A 15,817-nucleotide genomic window follows, 5' to 3' on the forward strand; every position below is an offset into this window, starting at 1 on the left:
GTACAAAGTTACAATTAGACAAGAGGAATAAGTTTTGGTGTTCTATTGCATTGTAGGGTGACTATGGTTGACAATAAAGTATTGTATATTACAAAATAGCTAGAAGAGAGGCATTTGAATGTTCTTACCACAAGAAATGACAAATGCATGAGGTTACAGATATACTAACTACCCTGATTAGATCATTATACAACATATATATTGAAACATCAAATTATACCTCATAAGTATGTACAATTACAATGTGTCAATTAAAAAAAAATTAAAAACTTTGGATCTTTGATGGCCAAATGATATTGGTTGGATATACTGTGAAAGGCCTTTTTATTTGTTTTTTATTGTGCCAGGACCTTGTGTAGTGTCTGGCACAAAATGAGTACAAGTGATCATACTTTGAAAAATACTTCTGGCCGGGCACGGTGGCTCATGCCTGTAATCCCAGCACTTGGAGAGGATCACTTGAGGCCAGGAGTTCGAGATCAGCCTGGACAACATAGCAAGACCCTACTCTACAAAACAAATAAAAAATTATCCAGGCATGGTGGTACGCTCCTGTAGTCCTAGCTACTCGAGAGGCTGAGGTGGGAAGATCACTGGAGCCCAGGAGTTCCAGCCCAGGTGACAGAGTGAGACCCTACCTCTTAAAAGTAAATAAATAAATAAATAAATATATTTTCCAAGAATCCCTTAGATGTAGAAACTTGACTAAACCATGCAGAATAATAAGAATAAATACTGTAACTATCTTATCTCTCTTAGATACCTTCCTACCTCTCTATGCCAGATGAGAAGGAAGGGACAGCTGTCAGGGTCTGCTCCTGTTCTACATCAAGGATAGAGGCCAGAGAACAACTCCAAAGACTCTACTGGAACCCTTTCCACTCAAATTCACAGCTGACAAAAGTGTCCAGGGGGTAACAGGGAGTGGAGTGAGATTTCTTGTCAGTTCATATCTGGGAAGGTGAGAAAGCAAGTATTGAAATGATTAAATATGTTCTGTTTGCTACACTAGGCAGATAGGAGATACGGTTTGTGATTCCATACACAGGCATCATCAAGACAACTAACAATGCATTATCTATAAGAAAATATTCACCACCAGTGTGGTTCAAATCAGAGAAAGATTGGCATGGGTTTGTTCTGAAGTACTATGGTTGTCAATCATCCTTTTTAAGTCACATGAGTTATTTGGTTTGGCAGATTACCACTGCAATTTTTCACCCCAATAATTTCTTTCTTAAAGAAGGATTTGGTAACTGTAATAATATATGTGAAAATGTAGGTATTTTACCCTGGAAGGCCCACTGGAATTGCAATGAAGCATTTGGCTGGGTCTTCCGCCTCATCACAGCTGAGGCATGTGGCTAAGTTGTCTGGACGACAAGAATGCAGGGTTGCTACATCACAGGGTGGCCCAAGGGAGAATGCTGGGACAGAATGGCATTCATCAGCAGAGAAGGCTAAGTTCTACAATGACCAAAGGACATGGGGAATTGAATGGGATCAAGCAACTGAGAGAAAGGCCAGGGAGGCCAAAAGTCAAGTGCTGTAAGATAAATGGTTGTAGACCCAAAGGGCCTGGTGCTCTCTGGCAATAAATATACTTGGGGAAAGAGGGCAGGCAGATGGAAGGGATAAGCGAACAGAGTAATCAAGGGTAAGAAAGATACTGAATGAAACAACTGCTCCCAAGAAAGTGCTACAAGAAAGCAAAAGAAATTTATGAACTGCAAAAGAAGCAAATGCAGAGAAGGGCATTCTCCCTCTCCTATTAACCTACCATAAGCTTCAGAGAGCATAAATTGCATGGGTTTTGGGAGCCAGAGATTAATGCAGACCACAGAAGAGTTGCTGATAGGTGGAACAGGTAACTGATTAACACCAGATGGAACCCTGTTGGGAAATTAAATGTCCTACCTGATTCAAAATTCATGAGGGAAAATGAGTTCAGATGCCAAAGTAGGAGTAAATTTCCCTGGAGAAAAGGTGACCTTAGAAGGAAGCAGGGCTGACCTTTAACAGGTGTCAGAAATTGCTGCATTTGTGTAGTAGAAAGAATACAGGTGTTGGGAGTCGAGATAGACGTGAGTTCCAGTCTCAGATCTCCTATCTAATTTTTACTTTATTTATTATACAACCTTGGGCAAAGCACTTAACCTCTCTGAGCAATTTCCTCACCTACAAAGTCTGAATTAGAAATCCTACATTTATGGGGCTGCAAAGCCTCTACTACAATAACTCACATGTAATGGCAACTCTGTAAATGGTAGCTATTATTGTTGTTTTAAGTCTGAACCAAATTTATAATCAGAGGTGAACTGAGATAGGGGAATTCTCAGAACTTCCCTGAGTTGGAAAGAGTCGATATCAAGGAAGCTGTAAAAGCTCCAACGTTACATATTCTAATCACATATTTAAATATCAAGAATGACAGCTGCTCTAACTATATTGCTCTTCATGAAGAGAATTTTCCTTCTGTACAAAATATGTTTTTAAAAAATCCATTGTCCCCTTCTGTGTTTTCTAAATTGTTCTTGTCATTGAGCACATATTATTTTTATCATTAGGAAAATGAACTTATTTTAAAGAGGTGGAAAAGAGACAGACAGACACGCCATCTGCTACTGCCGGAGAGCCTGAGCAACTGAGGTAAGGAAGTGGCAGTGGAGTGAAGGTGACGAATCTGAGAAAAATTTACAAGGTATTCAAAATTCTCTACTGGGAATTTGTGGATAGTGTTGCAAGAACCCCTGTCATCATATGGGCTCTGAGATTTAAATTATTGTAAGATAATTTTTTAAACAAAAGAATAAAGTTTTCAGAAATCTAGCAGTTTTACCTGATAAGGTCCTGAACTCGACTGTTAAAAGCATCACCTTGTGAGGGTTTGTTTTTCATTTCCTGTGTTGATATTTTTGGTGTAGCTGGCCGGCTGTTTCCATCTGGTCGATTGGCAATCAGGCAGCTAAAAACCACAGCGCTGACTTTGAGAAGTCCAGTTGTTAAGCCTTCAAAAACTTGTTTATTTGTATTTCTTCCCAAAATAGCATTATTTTTATCTGGAACATAAACCTAGATGAAAAAAAGTACAGTAAATGTGTTTTAATAAAACCACCAAAACCCGAGAAGATTTAGAACATTTCTGGAATCATAAATAACTTTGAAATTCTGTAGGTGACAATCTAAAATGTTCAAGAGTGTTGGCGTTGAAGTCAGATTGCTAGTTCAAATCTCAGCTTTGCCCTCACTACCTGGGTGACCTTGGAGAAGGTCAACCCTTCTAAACCCTAATAAGATGGATAATGATAGTACCTATGTGGTAGAGTTCTTACGAGGATTAAATGAGTTAATGCACATCAAATTCTCAGTATATGCATAGGCATGTAGCATATATTCAATATTTATTTAATTGAATAAATTATATTAAAAATTATATGAACTCAGAAAACAAACCAATTGATAAACTGACAGCATTGTTTCTTGTTAGAGTGAATTTTAAAAATATCTAACCTAAATTCCTCTATTTGGGTTAAATTTGCATTTCTTATTAAAAAATGGCAGAATGGTCTTTTCCTAGTACATATGGTTACATTCAGCTCTCTTTGTGTACAGTTTACAGGAAGTAATGTGGTCATTAAAAGCTGGGGCTTGGAGCCAGAACCTGGGCTTGGATTCTGGCTCTGCAGCTATATGAGCTGAGACAAATTCCTTGCTTTCTGTATCTCCCTACCTCCCAGGACTACTGTGAAGTTCAAATAAGAAGATGAATGGGAAAATATTTAGTAAACTATTACATTCCACAAACAGACTTATTTAGTGACAACCAGCCTTTGCCTCATTTTCACTCTTTACCCATACTAATTCTATCAAAAATAGAGGAATAAATGGTTACTTGGATCCAAAAGGAGGATCTTTATAAACACAAGCAACTTATTGGCCAGAACTAGTTACACAGTTCAACTCAACCACAAAGGATTCAGGAAATGCCATCCTATTACGTACTTGGGAAGAGAGAGAGAATCAGAATATTCCGTACACAACACTACTGACTGCATAGTAATACTGTTTTCTCCACTATGACTACGCAAATATTCACAGCTAATCTATTTAACAAATGATTATATTTACTTTCTTGTCCAAATTTATAGTTTCACTCAGATAACCATTTTTTTTTCATACTTGAATTTCCTAGTTATGTATCATTAATTCATTGTCAAGCTTTCCGGTTAAAATGCAGTTTCCTCTCAAGTTTAAACACGTCAGGGATTGTTGATTCTTTTTCTTCCCCCAGTGGAGAGATTCTTCCTGAAATCTGTTATCCTCCTGCTCTACTCTGGACCGGCTGCTCCCTAGGCCTGCTACACGGCTCTCACGTTGAGACCGCCCTTCATCTTTATCCCAAGGATCCCATTCATCTCTCCTCTGGGTTAGATGCCCTTATTTCTCAGATCCAATGTCTTCCTTTCCTTCCCATATAATTCTCTTATTTTGTTGTTGGATATATTCTAGCAACTTCTTGAGAAAGAGTGCTTGGGAAGAAACATTTTGAGATCTTGTGTGTCTGAAAATATCTTTATTCTATTCTTACACTTGACTGATTAGTATGGTTGGATTCTTGGTTGGAACCCATTTTCCTTTAGTTTTAAAGGACTGCTTCATTGTTTTCTAGTTCAAACACTGCTGTTGAGAAGTCCACTCTAATTCCTGCTGTTTTCGTACATGCCCTGTACATTCCTCCCTAGAAACTTAGGAACTTATTATCACTGATTTCTTGTGCCTTGGTCTAAGGTCTTCCTTCATTTATTGCACAAAAACAGTGGTCTTTTCAGTTTGAAAGTCATATGTTTCACTTCTGGGAAAAGTGCTGACCATTTCAGAGGTAGGCAGTAACGAAATGTGACACCAATTCTGGAAGCACAAGACGAGACAGCTATGAGAATGCACAAGGCACTGCAATGTGGGGACAGTTAGATTCACTCATCTTTAGTTCCTATGAAATTATTTTTTATTACAAATCAGTGTTATAATAACTGTGAATTCTCAAAATGACAACCTTCAGATGTCAAGCATAGGTTAAATTATGAGCCACACTTATGGGGGGAGGGAGGGAAGAATAAAAACAAGTGTTTATTGGGTTTTTCTACTATGCCAGATTCTTAAGCATTTTTTTATATCATCTTATTTGATTTTTACAGACTAAGAAATCAAAGTTTGGAGATACCAAGCAACATGACTAAGTTTCACAGCTAGTTATGGAAGACTTGAACCTGGTCTGTTAAAGACTCTAAATCCCATGTGCTTTCCCGACCCCACACTGACTCCCTCCCACTGGGTATCTCTTTTACTGAAGATTCTGGAGAAACTTTGTCTCTGGTGGAGGAAGTGAAAATTGGTCATGGGCCAAACACTGCCTCATTGATATCTCTTTCATTAAAAAACAAGAGCTTTATTCTTGGCCAAAAGAGTAAGAAAATATTTAAGGGCTGTTGGGATAATTCTGGGTGAAATATACTACTCTTATTATTCAGGAACTATAAATGTGGTTGGGGACCAAATGCCACTTCTTCTTAATCCACCCTTAGAAAATCAGCTCAATGAAAGTAAGTCAGATACATATGTTCACACTATTCTTATATTTTCTGCCTGTAGGTAACAACTTTTGGTTTTCTATCTCATTGGGCCTTTTTATTTATTTATTTAAGAGACTGGGTCTTGCTCTGTCACCCAGGCTGGGGTGCAGTGGTGGGATCACAGCTCACTGCAACCTCAAACTCCTGGACTTTAGTGATCCTCCTGCCTCAGACTCCTGAGTAGTTGGAACTGCACCATGCCTAGCTATTTTTTTGTTTGTTTTTGTAGAGATGGGGTCTTGCTATGCTGCTCAAGCTGGTCTCAAACTCTTGGCTTCAAGTGATTCCTTTGCCTCAGCCTCCCAAAGTGCTGGGATTACAGGGATGAGCCACCTTGCCCAGCTTTCACTGGGGCTTTGCTTAATTTTATAAACACCATTTTGTCAGTTTCTCATAAAGTAAACACAAATTGGAAAACCTCTATAACAATGTAGCAGTTATACAAAGAATCCTTGTGGCCCTGCAGGAGCCAAGCCTCCCTTGTTAGGCTTGCTGGGATGAATACTGGGATCTCAGACCTAGGTCTACAAGCCTTTACTATAGTGGACAGTCTTTTCACGATCTCCTTTTTCTCTAATAGTCTCAGTGAGCCTTACATCCAATTTAATCACCTCATCATCGTTTTCACAGAAAACATTTTCATAGAAAATTTTGTTTTTTCTCTCTAATTCCCTCATTTAGTGTTGGCCCCTTTACCACAGACAATAGCGTTCTTTTGCTTGCAACCTTTGGTAGAGTGTTTTTTGGCCTGTCTTCACAGGACATTATTTTATTCAAATGGTCCCAGAAATTCTGCTTATCCCTTTGTATAGATTTTTCTTTTGCTGGGTTTAAATTATTTTTTATTTCTTAAAATTTATTCATTTATTTTTGTTTTTAGAATTTCAGAATATTATGGGGCTACAAATATTTTGGTTACAAATATTGCCTTTGCATCACCTAAGCCAGAGCTACAAGCCTGCCCATCAGCAATGTTTTAACAGAAACCAATGTTTCATCTAGGAAAGAATTTCAAAATTGCCACAATTAAGGTAAGGAGGGGCTAATCTTCAGTGAGACAAAAAGGCTCTTTCTAGTCTTAAAAATGAGATCGCATAAAAAGAAACTTTAAGGAGAAGGTGTCTATACTGCAAAGGATACTCTGTTCAAAGCAGTACACCCATTGCTGTCTTTCATCTACTCGGATATCACTGTTACTTGCCAGAGGTAAAATAACTTGTGAGCAACTTGCTCTTTTGGGGCAATTTTTATTGGTGGGATACACAGTTACATGACTTCTGGTATCTGCTCATAGACCAACATTTGAGTTTGAACTTAACTTAATTCAAGCAGGCTGTTGAGCTAAAGGCACATTGTAAGCTGACGGGCCTGTCCTTTAGGAAAGGTGTGTAAGCAACGTTCTCCCATCCCCCCTGCCCTGTTCTATTGTACACTTGGCTTACCTGAGCCCGCAACACATTCCATACTGGGGTGGGTGGTCTGTGGAGGGCCAGGGAAGGTTACTTTCCTTGTATGCAGCAGTGCTTGTAACTACCACCTGCTGGTGTATACCAAGCCTGGCCTGGGAAAAGACAGAGCTATGTAGCTTTTGGCCCTTCTCAATCTGTCTCCCTGAGGCAGAAATCTAAAACCATACCCTCTTTTCAAATGGATGAAAGGTATTTCCTTTAGTATATTTCTTTAGAATGTACTAGTGGGGTCATTACCTTATTCTTATAACAGCAGGAAATTATAAGGTGATTTCATGTACATAATCTTACTGCAAATTTTCCCCTTCCCCTCAAAGATATTTGGCCTTCTTAAAATTTGTGGATAGTTTTAGATATAGAAAGACCCTTATAATCAAATCTTTTCATTTTCCCTTTGGGAAAATCAAGGTCCAGAGGAGGAGGGGACTTTGCTGAGGATATAGAAACCATCAGGGCTGGAGTAAGTACTGGTGCTGATTCTCTAAACCTACTCCAAAAAGAAACCCAATATTTATAGGACCAAGCCCAGAGGCAAAATGTTCTTAGCAAAATTAAATTAAAAGTCATTATCACTTTTAAAAGCCAGACTCCTACTGTTTTTTCCCCACTACTTCCCATCACAAAATGGTTTCAGATACTTGCTACATTCTTGTTTGCAATAAAGAAAGATGCTTGTATTAGTAGCATAAACCTATTGTTCTGTGACAGGATTCTATGAGAGAGAAAATTAAATTGGCAATCAGTGGTAATTCTACACAACTAACTTTTAGTATTCTATAGCTGGGTTTATGTATTTTCCAAGCTGTGCAGTGTGTTCACAATGGTCAGAATATGAATTAAGTTCACTGAGAACCAATGGGAGATTTAGAAAACTCCTGTCAAGACAGTGCCAGAGTATAGAACAAAAGAAGGCAAAAAATGTGCAAGGGCTCCAGTAGCAGATACAGATTCCTACACTGTTGGCATCATTTTATTTCCTATAGCTACACTGGCATTAAACATACAACACTCTTTTTGCCACTGATATTTTATAAAACATCTATGCCCATGTTATATTATGCATTAAAAATAGAACTGCTGAAAGGTATTTACCTCAATGATTTACTTGGCCTGAAAATATAAAAGGAAATTACAAAGGAAGGGCTAATCGTTTTTCAACATTATCTTTTCTTAAATTTTCCCCTTCTTTTTATCCCACAAACAGTATTATGACAATACTAAAGACATTACAATTTATCCTAAATATCATTGCCCTTTCTAACATATTTATGTCTACAAGTCTCTATTCATATATTTTATGTAGCCAAAATCCTAACAACGTAAAACGTCAGCAAACTTTATGGTGTATGCCTTAACGGCCATGATGCTTAGAATACTCTTTGTTACAAATCTTGAATCATATCATTCCTGTTTATTGTAGCGTATATCACATGACATTTTAAATATCTCTTGTCTGTCTTTCCTACTAGATTGTGAGCTACAATTTGTCTCTGTAATTCCAGAGCCTAAATATTTGTCCAATGAAAGAATGAGTAGCTTCTAGAGGCATTGACAAAGCAGCTTTGTGTGCCAGGAGCACTGTCCAGGGAGCTGAGAAGCCTGGGTCCCCTTCTAGCTCAGCCACTAGTACCAGCATGACCTGAGTGTCTCCAGTTCCTCATCTACAAAATGGGCACTTGGCTTTCGCTAATATTTATTGAGTCTAGTTGAGTAAGATGGTGAGCTAGGTGCCTCTATATACATTTATTTTGTTAAATGTTTATAGAAGCCCTCTAATATATCTATTATTAACCCCATTGTGCAAATAGAGAGACAGAGGCTGAGAAAGGTTAAGCACCTTACACAATATCGTGAAGTCAGGACATCTGACTCCATGTTTGGTGATTCGCCCCCAACACTGTTGTATCTTTCCTGGCATGAGGCTGAACTCGTTAATCTCTGAGACCTCTTTTAATTCTCAAATTCTATAGGTATTTATTTACGATCATGAAATTATCCCAGGAACCTCTATCTGGATTATAGGCAAAAACAAGGAAATAATAAAAACCAATGAAAAAGGAGGTAGAAGCGGGTATATTGACACCAGTGAGAAAATAATTAAGCAGTGAAGGATGGAGTTAAAAAAAGAATAGCACCACTCCTATACTAGAGGGAGGACCTTGAAGAACTGAGAACATCAGAGACTCTCAGAGTTGAAAAGCCCCGTTGTGGTCATTATCTAGTTCATCCTCCCCAAAAATGCAGGGGTTCCTTAATGTTGGCCTGATATCCCCAGCCACAGAGTGCTCACCAATTGTCCACCAAGGCAGGCCTTTCCAACTTTAAGGAATTCTGATTGTTTATTATGCTTAAGTCAATGTCTTTTACGGCTTCTAGTCCTATAGACCCCTGCCAATCCAGTGGTCATTGGCCTATTCTTTCCTCTTCGGCAACTAGAACACAATTGTTTCCCTTTCCCGAGGAGAACTGTTCAGAATTTCAAAACAGCTCTCATGCACACGGAGTCCCAGTTTCATCATTTGTTTCATACATGGCATGGTTTCCAATCTGTTTACCCTCCAGGCTACTCTCTATTCTACAGGGGGACTATCATCCTCTTGTTCTGAACATCATTTAACTACATGATATGACTTTAGATTTTTTCAGAAGTCATGTCACACTCCTGACATACTGAGTTCACAGTCATCTAAAACCTCTAGGTAAAGACCCTCTGGCCCTGAGTCTTTTCCACTGATGCAACAGAAAAGCTAGTTACCACCACACCCCGCAGCTATTCTTTCGACTTAAATACCAGCCAACTGAGATCATTACCAGTCGTAATTCTATCACTCCAAAAATAGCCTATCTCTCACAATTTTATTCAAATTTGATATGCCTGTCTTCTATGCCTCTCATAGCCAGATTTCTATGAACACAGGGCTTAAGCTCAAAGGCTCTGAATGCACACAGCCAACCACTGAACCCACACTGGGGCATAACTGACCAAAACAGCCTTCATTCTCTTTTAGAAATGCAAACCATGCCATTTGTAAAATGGAAGCCCTTTATCGGATGTGTAGCATGCAACTATTTTCTCCCATTCTGTAGGTTGTCTGTTGCTCTAATGATAGTTTCCTTGGCTGTGCAGAAGCTTTTTAATATGATCAGGTCCCATTTATTTATCTTTGTTGCTGCTGTGATGGCTTTGGGGGTCTTCTTCATAAATTCTTTGCCTAGGTCAATGTCTATAAGAGTTTTCCCAACATTTTCTTCAAAAATTCTTAAGGTTTCACGCCTGAGGTTTAAGTCTGTTATCCACTGTGAGTTGATTTTTATGAGAGGCGAGAAGTAGGAATCCAGTTTCAATCTTCTGCATGTGGTTATCCAGTTTTCCCAGCACCATTTATTGAATAGAGATTCTTTTCCCCAATGTAGATTTTTGTCTGCTTTGTCAAAGATGACAATATGAGGATGGTCTTATATCTGGGTTCTTAGTTCTATTCCAAAACAAAGGTCTGTATCTCTGTTCTTCTGCCAGTACCATGCTGTTTTGGTTACCAGAGCCTTGTGGTAAAGATTGAAATCTGGCAGACTGATGACTCCCAATTTGTTCTTTTTGTTTAAGATTGCTTTGGCTATCCAAGGTCTTCTCTGGTTCCATACGAAGCATAGAATTATTTTTTCTCGATCTGTAAAGAATGATGATGGTATTTTGATAGGGATTGCATTAATTCTGTAGATCACTTTAGGTCTATGAACATTTTAACAATATTGATTCTGCCAATCCATGAGCATGGTAGGGTTTTCCATCTGTTTACATCTTCTACAATTTCTTTTCTCAGTGTTTTGTAGTTCTCCCTATATAGGTCTCTCACCTCCTTCGTTAAGTATATTCCTAAATATTTAATTTTCTTTGATGCTATTGTGAAAGGTGTTGTGTCTTTGATTTGATTTTCAGCTTGACTGTTATTGGTGTATATGAATGCCACTGATTCTGTGCCTTTATTTTGTATCCTGAGACTTCACTGAATTCATTTATCAATTCCAGGAGTCTCTTGGTTGAATCTTTGGGATTTTCTAGATATAATGCCATCAGCAAAGAGTGAGAGTTTGACCTCTTCTGCCCCATTTGGACACCCTTAATTCTCCTTTCTTGTCTGACTGCTCTGGCAAGGACTTACAGTACTATGTTGAATAGAAGTGGAGACAGTGGGCAATCTTGTCTGGTTCCAGTTCTAAGTGGGAATGCTTTCAATTTTTCCCTGTTCAGTATGATATTGGCTGTGGGTTTATTATATATGGCTTTAATAATTTTAAGTTATGTCCCATCTATGCCTATATTGTTAAGAGTTTTTATCATAAAAGTGTGGTGGATTTTGTCAAGTGCTTTTTCTGTGTCTATTGAGAGAATCATGTGGTCTTTGTTCTCACTTTTAATTATGTGGTAAATTGCATTTATAGATTTGCATATGTTGAACCATCCTTGCGTCTCTGGGATAAAGCCCACCTGGTCATGATGAATTATTTTTTTGATCTGTTGTTGGATTCGGTTTGCTAAGATTTTCTTGAGGATTTTTGCATCTATATTCATGAGGGATATTGGTCCATCGTTTTCTTTTTCTGTTGTGTCCTTTCCTGGCTTTGGTATCAAGGTGATATTGGCTTTGTAGAATGAGTTGGGGAGGATACCATCCTTCTCAATGTTGTGGAATAATTTCTGCAGTATAGGTATGAGTTCTTCTTTGGAAGTTTGGTAAAATTCAGGTGTGAACCCATCTGGTCCAGGACTTTTTTTCTTTGGAAGATTTTTAATTACTGCGTCAATTTCTGGGCTTGATATTGGTCTGTTCAGGAATTCTATTTCTTACTGATTGAGCCTAGGAAGGTTATGTGTGTGTAAGAATTTGTCTATTTCCTCCACGTTTTGTAGTTTGTGGGCATACAGATTTTTATAGTATTCAAAGATAATGTTTTGTATTTCCATGATGTCTGTAGTGACCTCTCCTTTTTCATTTCTGATTGAGCTTATTAGAGTCCTTTCCTTTCTAGTTTTTGTCAATCTAGCAAGAAGGCTGTCAATTTTGCTTATCTTTTTAAAAAACCAACTTTTGGTTTTATTAATCTTCTGTATAGTTCTTTTATTCTCAATTTCATCTAGTTCTCCTCTGATCTTAGTTATTTCCTTTGTTCTGCTAGGTTTAGGACTGATTTGCTCTTCCTTTTCCAATTCCTTGAGATGGTTTATTAGTTTGTTGATTTGTGAACTTTCTGTCTTTTGGATGTGAGCATTTAATGCTATTAGTTTGCCTCTCAGGAATGCTTTTGCTGTATCCCACAGATTTTGATAACTTGTGTCCCTGTTATCATTTAGTTCGAAGAATCTTTTGATTAAATAACATGATAAACAGTAATGCCCATTTAGTAGCTGGGGATTTCAACACCCCACTGACTGAACTGGAGAGATGCTCCAAGCAGAAAATAAGTAAAGAAACAATGCACTTAAACAGAGCTCTAGAACAAATGGGTCTAACAAACAGATCATGTAGATACAGAACATTCCACCCAAATGAAGCTGAATATACATTCTTCTCATTAGCTCATGGAACTTTCTCTAAAATCGATCACACTCTAGGCCACAAATCAGATCTCAAAAAATTAAAAAAAACAAAAACAAAAACAAACAGAAATTATACCACATATATTCTCAGACCACTAGTATAAAATTAGAGATCAATTCCAACAGAAACACTCACCACTTCACAAAGTCATGGAAATTAAACAATCTATTATTTAAGTCTTGTGTTTTAGAAGGCCTCCTATGACACTGTGCTGATGGGAGGCAGGGAGTGCTACCTATTACTATCAGGTAGGGGTGAAGGGTGCCTCATTATTGTTGGGTGAGGGTAGGAAATTAGGCTTCTGACTTAGTTCTCCACTGACAGCCCACATAAAGGTGGCATGTTACTGCTCCTCACATGGCCTCCACAGGAGGGAGATGAGGCTTGTTACCACAGTAAGGCAGTAAGTCTTGGCATCTCTCTTGGCCCCTTCTGACACTATCCCAGTGAGGAAGGGAGTAGAGTTTCACCATCTCTGGGTAGGGGTAGAAATTCAGGCTTCCAATATGGTCTCCACTGACCCTAGGGAGAGGGGGGCCTCATTAGTGCTGGGTGAGGATTAAAATATCAATTTCCCACTGGACTTTCTCTGACACCACCATGGTGTAGAGGGAGGGGCATTTCATGAGTGCTTAACCCCTTCTTAAGACCTCTGACTCTTCCAGAGAGTAAGACCCACTCTTACTACAGAGGAATTTTTCATGTTGTAGAAATGGTAGTGATAAAAGAGGCAGTAGTGATAATAATACTAGCAGCTAACATTTAGTGAGTACTTAATGTGACATTCCATGCTAATAGCTTCATCCAGATCATCTCAACCACCAAAACATGCCCAAAGAGCAGTAGTATTGTTATTCCTATTTTTAAACAAGAAAACTAGGGTTCACAAAGGTTAAATTATAGCAGTGAAAGGATTTCAATCTAAGCAGTCTCACTCCTGAGCCTGAGTTTTTAACTATTATACTATATGGTAGTGAAAATTAATCAAGATGACATGTGAAAGTTCTCAAAAATTATAAAACTTTAAACATGTGAGGGAATTTTTATTACCACTTTCCAGAGCACTTCAACGAGTGACCATGATTAGGTAAATGAAAATACAGGGCCAGGCATGGTGGCTCACGCCTGTAATCCCAGTGCTTTGGGAGGCTGAGGTGGGAGAATTACTTGAGGCCAGGAGTTCAAGGCCAGGCTGGGCAACAGAGTGAGATCTTGTCTTTACAAAAAATAAAAAAATTATCTGGGTATGGTGGTGTGTGCCTGCAGTCCTAGTTACTTGGGAGGCGGAGGCGGAGGACTGCAGTTTGAGGCTGTAGCTATGATTGTGCCACTGCCCTCCAGCCTGGATGACAGAGGGCGACTCTGTCTCTAAAAGAAACAAAAAGAAAAGAAAGAAATAAAGAAAACCAAGGCTTCGTTCAGTGCTAATGAATTACTTAAACTTAAACATTGTTTCCCATTGTAATAGCTACCCAAAATTTGATGTTTCATACTCAGTAAAAGCTGTAAAAGAATCTCTGAAGTTCTTTAGGGAAATACAAGTAAATGTTATTTTCTCACAGGTTGTTTTACATTTTACACATATAGGGAGGTGAATTTTCCTTTAATCTCTTTTGGCAAATTAAGTAGAAACCCATGAGGAAAGATGTGTTATGCATAATCACTGAGCTATGCTATCTACTTTACAGAACAGACTAATATTCTGGAAGAACTCTTTCAGTTTAAAGAAGTGGTTACATGCATATCAAAAGTAGATAAATTCATATGAAAAAGAAAATGTCTGTCATCCACATTTCACTTTGTGACACTGTGGAATACATACAGTCCCCAACTTACTATGGTTCAACTTATGATTTTTCATAAGTTGACAGCTTTATGACAGTGTGAAAAGGATTGCTTTCAGTAGAAACCATACTTCACTTGCCTATACAACAACTATTTTTTTCACTTTCAGTACAGTAGTCAATAAATTACATGAGATAGTTAACACCTCATTATAAAATAGGCTTTGTGTTAGATTTTTCCCATCTACAGGCTAATCTGTGTCCTCACCACATTTATGGCTAGGCTAGGCTATGATGTTCCTTAGGTTAGGTGTATTAAGGACCAAAGGTTAAGTCGATCACCAATGGCCAATGATTTAATCGATCTTGCCTATGCAATAAAGCCTCCATAAAAACCAATAGGTCAGGGTTCGGAGAGCTCCCACATCGGGAAGCAGGTGGAGGTTCCTGGAAGGTGGTGCACCCAGGAAGGGCATGGAAGCTCCATGCCCCTTCCCCCATACCTCACCCTATGCATCTCTTCATCTGCATCTTTTGTAATATCCTTTAATAAACCAGTAAATATAAGTGTTTCCCTGAGTTCCATGAGCTGCTCTAGAAAATTAATCGAATCCAAGGAAGGGGTTGTGGGAACTCCAATTTATAGCTGGTCAGTCAGAAACACAGGTAAAACAACCTGGGGCTTGCGATTGGCATCTGAAGTGGGAGACAGTCTTGTGGAAATGAATCCTCAACCTGTGGGATCTGACACGCTAACTCCATGCAGATTGTGTTAGAATTGAATTGGAGGACACTCAGCTGGTGTCTGCTGCTGAAGGACTATTTGCCTGGTGTGTGGGGAAAGCCTGCCCCCAACATCCGAGGTCACAGAATTATTTTGTGTTCTGAGAGTACAGGAGAAAATGAGTTTATTATTCCCATATTATCAAACACTTATTTTGAAATGACAATATAATTCTCTGAACCACAAAACACATTGGCTTACAACAATTTCTTTCATTCATCAAACATCTTTTTGTTAACTTGTATAAATTTATGGGGTACAAGTGCAATTTTGTTACATGCATATATTGCTTAGTGGAGAAGTTTGGATTTTTAGTGTGTCCATCACCTGAATAATGTACATTGTACCCATTAAGTAATTTCTCAACACCCACCCCCTCCCCGCCCTTCTGAGTGTCCAGTGTTTATTATTTCCCCTTCTATGTCCATGTGTACACATTTATTAATAGCTCTCATTTAGAAGTGGGAACGTGATATTTGATTGTTTCTGAGTTGTTTCACTTAAAGATAATAGCCTCCGGTTCCATCCATGTTGCTGCAAAAGACATGATTTC

The 15,817-nt window shown here is 38.5% G+C and overlaps 1 protein-coding gene across 2 annotated transcripts in view; it reads right to left on the reverse strand.

Annotated features, from left to right (window-relative positions):
- The window catches only part of SCAPER (S-phase cyclin A associated protein in the ER), a 415,285-nt gene that overhangs the window by 68,353 nt on the left and 331,115 nt on the right, over window positions 1-15,817 (reverse strand). For both annotated transcript variants that reach the window (XM_069481584.1, XM_069481575.1), the window contains exon 26: window positions 2,840-3,072. In XM_069481584.1, the coding sequence (XP_069337685.1) occupies window positions 2,840-3,072 (233 nt within the window). The remainder of the gene's footprint in view (window positions 1-2,839; window positions 3,073-15,817) is intronic.

Source organism: Eulemur rufifrons, chromosome 2, assembly GCF_041146395.1.
Source record: "Eulemur rufifrons isolate Redbay chromosome 2, OSU_ERuf_1, whole genome shotgun sequence".
Classification (NCBI taxonomy): Eukaryota; Metazoa; Chordata; class Mammalia; order Primates; family Lemuridae; genus Eulemur; species Eulemur rufifrons.